The 14011-nt window shown below is 33.8% G+C and overlaps 1 protein-coding gene across 21 annotated transcripts in view; it reads right to left on the reverse strand.

Moving 5' to 3' along the window:
* Positions 1 to 14011, reverse strand: part of BBS9 (Bardet-Biedl syndrome 9) — a 304545-nt gene that overhangs the window by 221818 nt on the left and 68716 nt on the right. For 20 of the 21 annotated variants that reach the window (XR_005855929.2, XR_005855930.2, XR_005855928.2 and 17 more), the window contains 4 exons: positions 11680 to 11820; positions 9554 to 9649; positions 4958 to 5130; positions 2990 to 3142 (listed from right to left, as the gene is read on the reverse strand). Coding sequence is in view for 17 of the 21 variants with exons in the window: in XM_040690175.2 (XP_040546109.1) it covers positions 2990 to 3142; positions 4958 to 5130; positions 9554 to 9649; positions 11680 to 11820 (563 nt within the window). In the remaining 4 variants the exon portion in view is untranslated. The remainder of the gene's footprint in view (positions 1 to 2989; positions 3143 to 4957; positions 5131 to 9553; positions 9650 to 11679; positions 11821 to 14011) is intronic. The other variant, XM_025147548.3, reaches the window with a different exon arrangement.

Genomic DNA, 14011 nt, shown 5'->3' on the forward strand with positions numbered 1-14011 from the left:
CCATCCCTTCTCTTCTTTCGTAAAAGAATATAAATACACAAACCTTTTAAACACAGCTACTGAGTTAAACATTTTACAACTAAAAATACTTATTAGTACTTAGACTGGCTGGCTTAAAATCCACGTGAGTCAAAATAAGTGGAATCATCTGATTGTTATGATCCTTATTGTTTATTCCAGTTTGTACCTAGAAGCCTCAATAATGTATGTCAAGAGTCAATGTATGAAAATTATAATTCCAAGGCAAGCACCTGCAGCTACTGCCAAATTATGACTTTTTTAATATCACAGAAAACACACTGGAGAGATTAAAGATCATTCAATTACACTTTCAAGCAATAACGCATCTCTACTAAGTCAACGTTATATAAAGTACATACTTTTGCAACAGCTAGCCTAAAATTTGAATATGAAATTTCAGCAAAGTCCTTTAAATCAAGAAACATCTATGTAATCTCAACCACTTCATTTACTTATAAATTTATCTAACTAAACGCTTTTTTTTAGAACAAGAGCTAATAGCGTGGTAATATCAAATTTGCACAGTTTTTTTTTTTAAACCAGAGTTTAAGAAAGTATCATTCACAGGCCCATAAATATCATCTATTTTCAATGATTTTCATATGGTCTTCCTACAAATAAGTTTTAAGCAACACAATAACGACATTTCTGTTTTTCTAATACACATAATTACTACATATACAATATCTTTCCCTTTCAAAATAGAACACTGTACATTGGTATTTGTTAACTGCTGTAATAGTCACTCAAACCTACTTAGACATGCAACATCAATTCATAAAGACAAATTCTAGAAGAAAATACTGAAAAGGAGTAAAGAATAAAAATAAAGAAAACCTTTCATCACTGCACACACTTATGCCTGTTTATCTGTTCATCCCTTACTGTGAATATGAAAAGTATGGCTACAGTCTCCTAATATTATTAGATTTGTACTAAAAAGTCTTTTATACATTTTCTGTATAACTTTCCTCATGCTAAGAAATAAAGGAAGCAGAAAGAGACACCTCTATATCAGGCCAGACTGGGAAAGATTATACCACTACAGCTTCAATATATCTATGTGTGTGTGTGTGTGTGTGTGTGTTTGTGTATGTATGCACATAGACACACATATATATACATACACACACATATATACAATAGTAATTCTATTAAGAAAGCAGCACACATAGAGCCCAAGTCCTAGAGGCTGAGTGAAACAAAGAGTAGTCAAAACGGAGATATTCATAATAACTGGAAATTTCTTCCTGTTGTAGATGAAAAGGTCTGGAGTACAATATAAAATTTGCAACTTACACATTTCCTTTCTGACTGCAAAACCCAATGTAAGGAAAATACTTCTTTTGTAGAAAATAATTATTTCAGTAAAAAATTAAAGAAAAAATAGCATCACTTGTTCTTCTCATTATAAACATTTTTGGCATAAGAGATTCTCAAAGAGTGGTAGCAATTGGAAAAAAATCTCAATTCTTTTTACTGTCTAATGTTTATAGTATTTAATTCTAGGTTTTGTCAACATAATAGTTATATTACAGTCTCCCCTAAAACTTTTATATCACCTTTATTCAGAGTTCACGTCAAACTGAACTGAAGCAAAGAGGAGTCAACTCCACTCACTTCCCTGGGGTACAGATCATTTCTTCACTGAATACATTAAGCAAACTAATGAACTATGATTTTCAGAGCAAACAACTTTTCCAAAAGAAAAACAGACAACTTGTTACTATACATCTGTTTGCAATATGAATAACAAAATTTCTTCATTGTGAGACTAACAAGAACAAAGGAAAATGATAAAGGGAAACTACCAACAAAAATATGAGCTTGTCTAAAATCAAGTTTTAACTAACATGGACAAGTGTAAACATTTATTGTGTAGAAAGAAATCTTATTCCCTATTCCCCTTTAAACTACAGCAATTCTAATAATAATTAAAAAAAAATCCTACAATTGCTTTTAAAAAAATAGCAAAATCTAATTTTGATTTGAAGAACCTTCCAAATAAACTTTCATAATATGTAGCTATTTTTAACATCCTGATTTTTTACATAATACCAGAACTGATCTATTTTAAAAAATAGTCAAGAACTTCCCAAATGGTTATAAGTTTAAAAACAACATTTCCACACAGCAAAAGTAAACTCAAGAGACTCACTTGTGTTTATCCGTATGGATTATTTACTTGTGCCATTTCAATGTGTTAAAAAACCATCTATGTGTTAACAAGATACAGCGTTTCTCAAAATAAAAATAACTTTTAAAAATCATCTCATAGTTAACTCATTAACAGTAAAGATGGAAATATAGCGTGTTTCTCTTGTGTCCAATCACCAAAGGAAAGGCACCTTATCTCTAACTTACAGAAAAGTTTCATTAGAGCACACAGTAAAATTACTCTTCATTAAGTGATGTAGAGTTGATGCAGGAGAAGAGGAGAAAAAAGTTTTCTTCTCTGTCATGTATTTTTAGTATGGGGATGGTCTTGGAATATTTTTATTATCTTTAATTTCTTTTTTTAAACATCGTTACTCTGTAGTGATTGTATTCTGAAATCATCAGAACATAAAAGCCCCATGCAGAAGGACATGGACAGCCTCAGACAAATTTGTTGTGAATGCTACACCAGCCAAACCATTCCACTAGTACCATAAAATATTTACATAAGCTATGAACTATAAAATACTTTCACGTGAACTATAAAATATTTACACTACCAACATCAGCTAGAGAAGAGTGATGTGTTATCAAGCTGGTGTGACCCAGCAGTAACAATTTTGTGGCAACAGATTAAATAAAACTATTGCAAATCATCTGGAAACTTACAGAGAATATTAAGTTAAATAAATTACTGCTTCCTGGTCTCTTGTATAGTAAATGTAACCAGGAAAGCATAGCTTATATGCTTGAAGCTAAGTTTTACCAACAAAATAAACAAAGATTATGTTCGTAATCAAATTGTACTGACCTCTCTGAACGTTCCTTCTAGCAAGGTGTCCAGATGTTGAAGAGGAGCAGGAGTTTTATCTTTAAATCGTGTCAGCAATCGTCGCTCAATAGCTCTGAATTGTATGGCCCTTTCAGATAACAGCTCCTGAAATTTTTCAGCATTCAAGCGTAGCTGCAATTAAAACATTTTCAAGAATTCAGATTAAGGGTCATATGCATTTTATATGTCCAATAAAAATGAAATGAGAAACTTACAGTAAAATTCTTGAGAGCAATTACTCATTCAAATACCATTATGTTGGTTATGCTACTTTCATATTGGTGTGGTTAATTTTATACTTCTCATGAAACTTACTAACATTTTCAGGAATCACTATTTGCTACTTAAGTCAAAAATAATTTCCAACAGCCAATATAGTATGTATTAATGCATACATATCTCATCAAAAAGCCTACCAATAAGAAAGAAATTTCACCACCAGAATCTCAGGGTTTCTCCTCAGATTCATGTACACACATATGATGGACTAGCCTTTTTATTAATTACTGTAAAAAGTAAATAATTATTCCCCTAAGCACGAATAAAAGCAATGAATTCTGCACCAACTGAACGACTTCTTTCTCTGAAATGAAATCGTTTTTTTCTTTCTTATATATTTATCAGGTACAGCAACCAGCTTTCTTGAAACATTCACAGAACATTGAACATCACATATTAAATGCCCAAGTAACAAAAAATTCTGTTTTATCTTTATAACCAGCTTCATATTTTCCATTACAAACCTCTAAGACAAGCAAGTCTCTTACAAAAACTGCAGTCTTCAAAATAATATCATTTGTATAGCTAACATGCTGTAACTAGAATCAGAAAAAACACACAATCATAGAATCACTTGGGTTGGAAGGGACATTAAAGATCATCTAGTTTCAAACCCTGCCATGGGCAGGGTTGCCACCCACTAGACCAAGCTGCCCAGGGCCCCATCCAGCCTGGCCTCAAATATCTCCAGGGATGGGGCATTCACAGCTTCTCTGAGCAACTTGTTCCAATGTCTCTGCATGCTATGAGTAAAAAATTTCCTCCTGACATCTAATCTAAATCTCTCCTCTTTTAGTTTAAAACCATTCCACCTTGCCCTGTCACTGTCAGTAAAAGTTCATCTCCCTCTTGTTTTATAAGCTCCCTTTAAGAACTGCAAGATCCAAATGAAGTCTCTCTGGAGCCTTCTTTTCCATAGACTGAACAAGTCCAGCTCCTTCAACTAGTCGTCACAGAAGTGTGCCAGCTGTTTGATCATCCTTGTGGCTCTTTTCTCGACCCACTCCAACAGGTCTACATTTTTCTTGTGCTGGGGGGCCCAGGCTTGAATGCAGTACTTCAGACGGGGCCTTACAAGTGCAGTGCAGAAGGGGACAACCACCTCCCTCGCCCTATTGGCCACTTCTCTTTTGAAGCAGCCCAGGGTACAGCTGGCCTTCCAGACTGCAGGAAGGCCAGCAGCTATTAGAAGAAACATTTCAGGACATGCAACTTTGAAGATACATTGTGACATATCTATTTTATAGTGTCTCAACATTAGCAAAAAAATTAAGTTTCTCAACTTTAGAAAATAGATTTTTAAAAATAAGCAAATATATTATTCTCTCAGAAACATAATTATGTTATTGAGGCAGGCTAAAAAAAAAAAAAACAACACAATGCAGCTTTTCTAGGAAGAGAAGGAAAAAGGAGACATCTCAGGTAATACTGCTCCAAGATTGCCAAACAAGGGATGGAGCATTAGATCATTTCAAAGTAAAGGTACAAATCATAATTTTAAGGAATACCCAGTGCTGGAAAAAATGTCATTGTCTCAGATGCATCTTCATATTTTATGAAAGACAAATTGTTATGTGTCTGTGATCTGTTTTAAATGGATTGTTCTTAATAATAACAAACAATTTTGAACTTGGAGAATAGTAGTTGTTCATATGCTATGTAACATACCTCAAAATGCCGATCAATTAGTTCAAAGTATTCTTGCAGAGGAACTGAACCAGAAAAGGTACATGCAAAGTCTTTGCAATTTTGCTTTTTGAAATGTTCTTCCAGTCGAAGTGTTAATTCCTTTGTTATTAGCCAAAGGTCTTCTAATTGATCACTCTGGATCCTGTATCGTTCTTTGAAAAGAAGAACAAATACAAGACTAACAATACATACATATAAGCCGTATACATTCACTGTACAACATATATAATACATAGGAATTTAACTTTATAAATGCATTCCAAAGTCTGTAATAGGGATTTTCATAGAAGACACATGTTCATTAGCATTAAAGAAACTGTCCTGTATCATGGGCCTGTTTATGGAGTACAAATAACTATGGGAATAAGGAAATGAGAATTACTGTACGATATTAAGACCTAACAACAGGCTGCCTGCATTCCCTGGCATAACACAGCCTTAAAAAGTTTTTCTGGGCCCAGCGGCAGAGTCAGGCTCAATCCACTTTGCATCATGAGAGAAGCACAGCATCCTCAGCAACTAATAACAGTTGTAACAAACAAACTACATTCCACATAAAATCTTGAATGCCTTTTGGAAACATAATTCTTGAGTTCTTGGACAACACATTCACTAACATGATTTTTATTACATCTCTACTTCCTCTGATATCTTCCAGTAGAAAATTGTTACTCCTTCTGTAGTCACAGACAACAATATTCGGCTTTGTTAGTGCTACGCTTCACTCTAACAGCTAGTATTAAACAGCATCTTATCAATTCAATATACAGTACAGTTTTGTTAATGTAGCTTAGTGTAGAAAATGTTAATACAATTGAAATGAAAAAAAAAAAAACCAAAGATTCTGTTAATGTTCTCTATCCAAGCAAGTTCATTCAACTTATCACATTTTAGTGTATTTCAAATTGTATTTTATCCCGTTATTATAATGGGATGAGATCTTATTACTGTTCTGTTTCTACACCATTTTTGTGTAGTTCTGTTTTCAGATTTCAGGATATGAGAATTATTTAAATATTGAAAGGAAAACTTTTGTGGAAAATAGTATCCTTTTTTTTTTCTTCAGATATTTTCTAACAACAGTATTTTATTTCTTGGTATTATCTATCAATGTTCTCCAAAGGGAAAGACAGAAAATCAACTATGAAGAAACAGAGTTGTTGAGGTTTTTTGATACAAGATAAGATCTTTTTTTTCAATCTCATTAATCAGGATCACAGCATATCAAATGAAGCAAAATTCTTTACAAGTCGAATGCACTATTTAAGTTTTTCTCAACATTAGTAATTCAAATTGTTTGACATTACCACTGGCATCCTTCCCAGAATACACATTTCACTAAATAGAAAATGACAAATTCTGTTTACAGTGTAACAGGAAAGCAGCAAGTTTTATTTAAAAACATGTCTGTTAAAGAAAAGAATACCATCTGCTAAAGATAACATTCAACCTAATACCCATATTTTTTAATACTCTCAGTGTAATGGCTGGAGTTGGTTGGATGTATTATCATACTTTGCCTTACGTGATTTTTCCTTAAGGGAAATTAGATCAGATGTTTTCAGACCAAATCAACATGCATTCCACATATAATTGACATGACTAATACATTAATGGTTAAAACTAATAAAACTAATTTCCTTCAAAAAGCAACTTTAGTTTCCACACATTGTTTGTTGGTCAATACAAACAAAATCTAATTTTATCATGACCTGAGTAATCATTTGATTTACATGATCCTCCAGCACTCAAAAACAAAGACAAATTAGATTTAGAAACTGTAAGAGAGATTCCTTAGATGTACTAAGTATGTGCTTTAATATACAGAAATAGAAAAGAAAAACTTTTATAATTGTTAACTTATTTGTGTTAGGTTTTTGTTAAAATAAAATTTCTTATAGAAAATTTACAATTGATTATTTTCAGAAATATTCTCAAATAGAAAAGCAGAAGACTCAGAGGATCACAACATCACAGCATGTAGTACTACTAGTTCACCCTGCAATAAGCATGATTAGTTGCCCTGCCAGTAGCTTATCAGTTTGCTTCTCAGCTAGGAAGTCCTTACCATGAGAAAAAACAATTACGAGTAGCAGTCAATTCTTCTTTACACTGATTAAAACCAGTTTCAAAGATATTTCAACAAAAATATTAAAGCTTTAATATTTTTATTTAAAAAATATTTAATCTATACAGGTTAAGCTTCATTTTAACTTCTAACTGCAAAAGAATTTTATTCTGGGTGTCTTTACAGCAGCCATTTTGCCAAACTGAAGTAACATCTTCAGTTACTACACTGTTTAAAATGGATTAGTTAATATAATTAAAAACAAATGTGAACACAGATGTCATCCCTGTCTGCAGCTTCAGCAGTGAAACTCAACCCAACCTGGAGACTTCCACTTTTAAGTGCAGCCTTTCCCATCCAGAACTTAAGGTCTGTTCAAAAAGGAATATGGCAAAGATGTATCCATTGTCCAAGACAAACTTCTTTCATGGAAAAAAATGGAACAAGGATCAACCAGTTCCAGTGATTTTTTTTTTTTCTGTCACTGTTTATCCACATATACAATTTTCTTTTTGAATAACCTTCCCATAACGATTGTGCCGCACAATCGCTTTTATAAAGTAAAAACTCAGCAGTAGATTTTGGTAGCAAAATAATAGTACCTCCCAAATAACACATAACTTCCTCCACATTTATTAGTTCTCTACAGGGTCTGCCTACTCAAGCACAGTAATTCTAATACTATAAAATTCTACCAAGGAATGTTTTCATATTATGGATAGTCTCTGTGCGACCCCCATACATGCCCCATGCTGAGAAATTCCATAACCAATTCAATTCAGTGCATGTGGTAAATGCTGGAAACAGACCACTACATGGAAGTAGGCATCACGTAACTCATTTGTTTTCTAAAGATTCCCAGACAAGAGAAATGAGTAGTCACACTAAGAGAAAAATAGTTATTTGAATCTCCTTTGTAAAGTGAACTTCACAAGTAAAATAGTGTGGGAAAGTTTATAGTAAGACTGCAAGCATCATTCTTAGCTAGTGACTAAGCAAACCTGATAGGAAAAACTTGAAGGTTTGTATGAAGAAACCAAAAGTTATAGCCTCACTAGAAGTTAAAATATATTCATTACATAAATAAATTTTCCCCTTGCATAGTATCGTCAGATTTTGCAATAATTCAAATAAGAGATTTAAATGGTAATCCGTAAGAAAAAGTTACTTAGAAATCCTTTAAATTCTTCAGTTTCTAGAAACTATCATTGTATGTCTAGCCAGTTCAAACTTTTTAAAACCTACTGTCTATTTAAACAAATATTAAAAACAAACTAACAATGAAACAGCATGCAAACAGTGCATACAAACTAATACAAATGGATTTGAACCTTAGAAATGTAAAGTGATTCTTGGTCCTTTAATAATTATTTTTCAGATGGTTTCCGTATATAACACATTTGACCACATTATAAAGAGCATTAAATATCATTTCATAGCTTACAGTTGACATCATCATCATTTATACAACCTATCATGAATACTACATTTTGAAAACACAGTGAGGAAGATTATTTTTGTGTTGAAAGAATTTCTGACCAAACCAGACTCCAATTTTTCACTAACTCAAAATAGTTTTCATCGAGCATTCAAACAATATTCCACTTGAACTCCCTGCAACGTGTGATTGGTATTTTAGCTTTTCAATTTCTCAGTCTGCTGTATTAAATTAAGAATTTCTGCTTTATTGGCACTGAAAATACTAAACAACTGAACTGATTTGGTTCCCAACAAGGAAGTCTAGCAAGTCATGTAGCAATGCAAGACTGTAACTCCCCAAAATTAAGAGAACCAACTTACTTTATTTTAAAAAGAGCACAAATACACAGATCATTGAAGTATGACTACGTAATTCATAAACTGTCCTGTACAAGAGATGCTGGACAAGCATATCTACATGGATCTTCATGCATTCCATAAACATGGAAGAAGTACAGAATCAACATGGTTGAATCCATAGCCCTAAATTTATCGATTTACAGGTAATTACTGATACAGGTATTTACTTAGAGATGCACCTAAATATGGTTAGATGCCTAATTAAAGTCAAGCATTACTAAAAGTCAGTGGACAGTCAGAAATCAGATTTGTAGTCCTTTTTACAAATTCCAGTAGATGACTTACAAACAGAGGTCTTGAAATACATTTGAGGAAAAGAGGTGGGGCTTTTGTTTGCTTGCTTTTCTACATGATCACAGTGACAGAACTAACTCTTGATTTTAAATATTGCTAAAATAACAACAAAAGAAAAAACAACTTCTCCAGTGATTGCATAGTGTACTCTGAGTATGATTTTTGCTTCATTTCAAGATCTTGTGACTACATTAGCAACATTATTAGATATTTGACCGGGGACGCCAAGACATGACCTGTAAAAACTTTGAAGTTCCTGTACAAATGATTAGTCATTTTTGTATGATTCTCAGTTTGCTCATATGCTATGCAATTAACTTATTATCTATTATGTTTTACAGGACTATAAACTTTTACATTTTAATAGCACTTACGTGATGTTTTTGAAGCAAGAAGAGTGATTTTTGAACCCGTTAAGAACTGAAATCCCAGAACATTTGCCTGGTCTTCCTCAGATGGATCAGCAAAGTCTGAAAGAGAAAATGAAATACTTGTCTATAATTCAGCTCTCACATACAACAAACTTCAAGCTGTAGACAGGACCATATCAACATTTGCCTTTCATATACTACTCGTACAATCTGAATTGCATGGCATTGCTCCCCTCCTGAGAAGTACAGAATATCAGGAGTAGATTGCTGCATGTTCCCATTGTTCAAATGAAGATGAGCTACATTCAGTTCTTACATGGAATTGTCTAGGCTTGGTAAACATAAGACAGCTTTCTCAGAGGTTCAGATTGTGTCATCTAGTAAATCTGCCTCCTGTACTGGACACAACACTGCAGGTCTTCTTTTATCAGACACCTAAGCAAAAATTATCATCATGATAATGTGTGAGTACCTTCTGGTTTCAGACCTCAGCAAAGGGGACAAAAAACAGCTAACTTCCTAGAATTAGTTACTCAGCAAATTTATGCATTCCAACATCTCTTTTCAATCTGTGTATTAGACCACAACAACTTAAAATCTAATATAGAGTCTTTTAAGAACTATTCCAAGAAACCTCTCTTACTAACTTCCCCCTAAAAATAAGGTAAAAGAGGGAACAGAATAGATACCTTTTTTACTAAGGAGTACAACAAAATCGTAAAGTTTCTCCAAAGATCGTACTATAAACAACATACTTTATATTTCACCATTTCATCAGACTGCCCTTCTGCTGCCATCTGTCACACAGCAACAAAATGTAACAAAATATTAGCAGGTAGTTTCTACCCCTCCTGCTATACCACCAACATCCACCTCTGACATCACGGGCCAACATAATAAAATAGGAGGCTGCTTTAGGAGCAGATCTTGTACTACATAATCTTGCCAGAAACAGATGCATCTCCACCTTAAAAACATTGCATTGAAGTTGTTGGCCCATACAGCACACATCTCATCAGAAAACTGTTCCAGAACCTTAGTCCTCTGAAGTTCAGAACTTTAATCACTGCCAGATTGAACTTATTCACTGTCACTTTATAAGCCCTGTTTATTCATTTTCCTATTTTCCTTCTTCCTTTTTTTTTTTTTTTTTTTTTTTTTTTGGCCAGTATTTTATTCATCTAAATGAGTAATTCTCTTTTAATTCTCTTCTTCAAATCCCTAGGCAATTCTCACAGCGTTTTTTACACTTTTGAGTTTAAATTCACTTTCAGTATCAGCAACCAGAATCCAATACTGCATGCCAGTGCATAGTACCTTATTTGTTTCCTGCCTGGAACCATTTTGTCTAATCCATCCTAGGTTAGAATCATGGAATCACCAAGGTTGGAAAAGACCCACGGGATCACCCAGTCCAACCATCCACCAATAGTTGTCATTAAACCATGTCCCTCAACACAACATCCAAATGTTCCTTGGACACCTTAGCGGTTCACTTATGCTCACACAATATTGTACCACAGAGTATTCCTGTGATAACTTCCACCTTTTCTACCTCTTCCAAATCACGAGCACATAACAGCAGAATATTTTTTATAATAGTTAATTCATATTTTACTAGTCCCACTTATCATCTAATTCCCTCTGTTCATTACTATATTACTCTTGCAAACATTATACATAATTCACCTCAAGACTAGTATATCAAGAATTTCACAAATCTTTCTCCAAAGCAACTGTACTTATCTATGACTTCGCTCTGCCCTGTTTCCTCTTCACATCTCATGACCACCCACATAACCCCCCAAAAAGAATGCCCACACTCTCTCCATTAAAACACCACAGTTGCATTTTGTATCAAATTATTTTCTGGATACAGAAAAAGTAGATCTGGTTCATATTACCTGCATACAAAAATCTTCAGTTTTTTTTTTTTTTTTTTTAAATTAAAGTCAGATATACTAGGCAAGGTTGATTATCTACTTTGAAATGTTATTCCATCATTTTTTTCAAGATGTACATTTTAAACATCCTCATATTAGTTTTGTTAATTATTTCATACTTCTCACAAACAATTCCTATCTGAGTTTCTAATACATCTCCTGTCAGAGGCTTATTTTAAAACCTACCTGGAAAAATGGTGAGAAAGCTGATGGGAGGTTTATTGGTATCAATGGTTAGCTTGTGGTTTGCTGATTTTGAAGGTTGTGCTGGAAAGCAAACTAATCGCAAAGGCAGCTTGAATTTACACTGGGCAACTTTTGGTATCCCTAAAGTGAAAGAACATATAGAGTCATCTGTCATACCCCTATTCTGAATAAAAGATATTTTCTGCTGCTGTCCTGGAAGGAATTACAAGGTATTTATAATGCAATTAAAGAATATCCTATAACAAAATCTACAATTTTTTTTAATTAACACTCCATGTAAAACAACTTCAAACTTGAATACCTTATTCACCTTTCAAAGTGAATATTTATAAGTAAATGAGAAGCAAACATTATTACCCAAATCCACTGCATGACTGCATTCACGCCAATTAACATGCAATAAAGATTGGTAACAGTTTATTTAACCCTTTAAACAAACAATTCTATTTCAATACAGGAGACAGCTGCATGATTGTCCCATACGCTTCAAACACAAAATTGAAATATGTGTTTTCATCAGGAACACTCACAAACTACCTCCCTTATAAGAACATACATCGTCTTATTTTTTGTTATTTTTATACAAAAACCACACCCATTCTTCATCGAAAAGCATCAAAAGCTGTTTTTATGACACTCTCTTTCTGACAAACAAGACAGAGGTGCAAATGTATAACTTAAAAATCCCTACCCAAACTATGGACAGAACAAATTAATGACCTGAAAACTAGAATTAGAAATTGCAATTGACTGCCTCTCTGTATGGGCACATTTTCCAATTTAAATCAACATCTCCAAATGTTTTTTTTTTATATAACTTCCCATTTTGTTGTTGTTCTTTTTGTTATTTTTTTTTTAATCAGAATATTTACTAATGATCAATTTGATAAGAATATGCTTCAATAATAGTGTCAATAATAACAAAAGCAAAAATTAAGGGGAGCCCAACTCTCATTTAACAGCCTTCATGGCATCAATGTAAAATCCCAGAATTGCTATAATGTGCCCCTCTCAGATGAGACTCAACTACTATATATTAGATCTGGATTTAACGAATAATGCTCCTAAGGAATCTGCTTAGCCCCTACTTGCTTAAATATTGAATTATTACTCAGAGGTGCATTAAATGTTATCATAGAACACATAATTTTATCAGAATGGTGCAAGAGAAAAGAGGATGTTTTCAAACTAACAAAAACATATTCATTAGAATGACTCAGATTTGTACGGATCTAAGTATTATTTAAAACGGTTGGCATGTCAGATGATACACAGTATGTTCTACATGAAAGATGAAAATGCTAGGGGCCATGAAATACAGATTGTTTGCTCTTCTGGACAGCCAGTCTGTATGGTTTTTTTGAGTGGGACTTCTTTGATGAAGCAGCTAATAAGCATTGTTTTGTTCAGGTACAGATATCATTATAGAGACCTTACTGAGAATAGCATTAATATCATAATAACAATTGTGGATGGACGGCTGACCCAGGGAGGTCAGGTTTATCTCTGTGAGCAAAACAGCTGCTATGGATCACTGCCTCACACAGAACAATGAGGGGAGTAGGCAAAAGGAATGCGGAGCTGCAATAGAGACCACTGTGCCAGGTCTCGTGAGACAAGCTGCAAGCAACTGCAAGTTATGAGAACCATGCCTTGTTGTACTTAGCATGCTATTTGTACCGCTCTATATAAACGGCTGTGTGCAGTTATTAAATGGCTTGGCTACTAGAAACCATACTGGTGTGTGGCCTCGTCCCTCGCCGCACCTTGGCTGAATATTGCTCTCCAGGGGCTCTCGGACTTGTTGTTTGACAACAACAAACACTCATTATTTCCCAAAAATATGAAATTCAAACACTAACCCCAACACTCACTCCAGCAGAATTCGACATAGAACATGTTTAACAATAGTATATTAATTTACTGTCATGGATCACACCAGGATGGAAGGAGTCATGAAAATAAAAGCTACACAGGCTGTCAGTCACATAAGCTGAGAAGTCTAGTATAAAAACATAGTTTAGCTGTTCAACCAACATCTACAGCAACATTTTTTGCTAACATTTTGTTTGTTTGCTACTTCACAGATCTCTTGCAAAGAAAAATTACTGCAAGGACTTGTCTTGGGGGAAGAGAGGTTGCTACTAGAAAGCTGAGATTCACCCTGCTGGTTGTCAGTTCGTAGTTCATTAGTTCTTTTGGTTGGCTAATAATGCCTCCAGGTAGCTATTCAGTGGAAACTTATTTAAAAAAAAAAAAGAAAGAAAGAAAAAAAAGAATCAGTGTAGAAACAGCAGAAGACTCAACATAG

The sequence above is a fragment of the Gallus gallus genome, chromosome 2, assembly GCF_016699485.2.
Source record: "Gallus gallus isolate bGalGal1 chromosome 2, bGalGal1.mat.broiler.GRCg7b, whole genome shotgun sequence".
In the NCBI taxonomy this organism is placed as follows: Eukaryota; Metazoa; Chordata; class Aves; order Galliformes; family Phasianidae; genus Gallus; species Gallus gallus.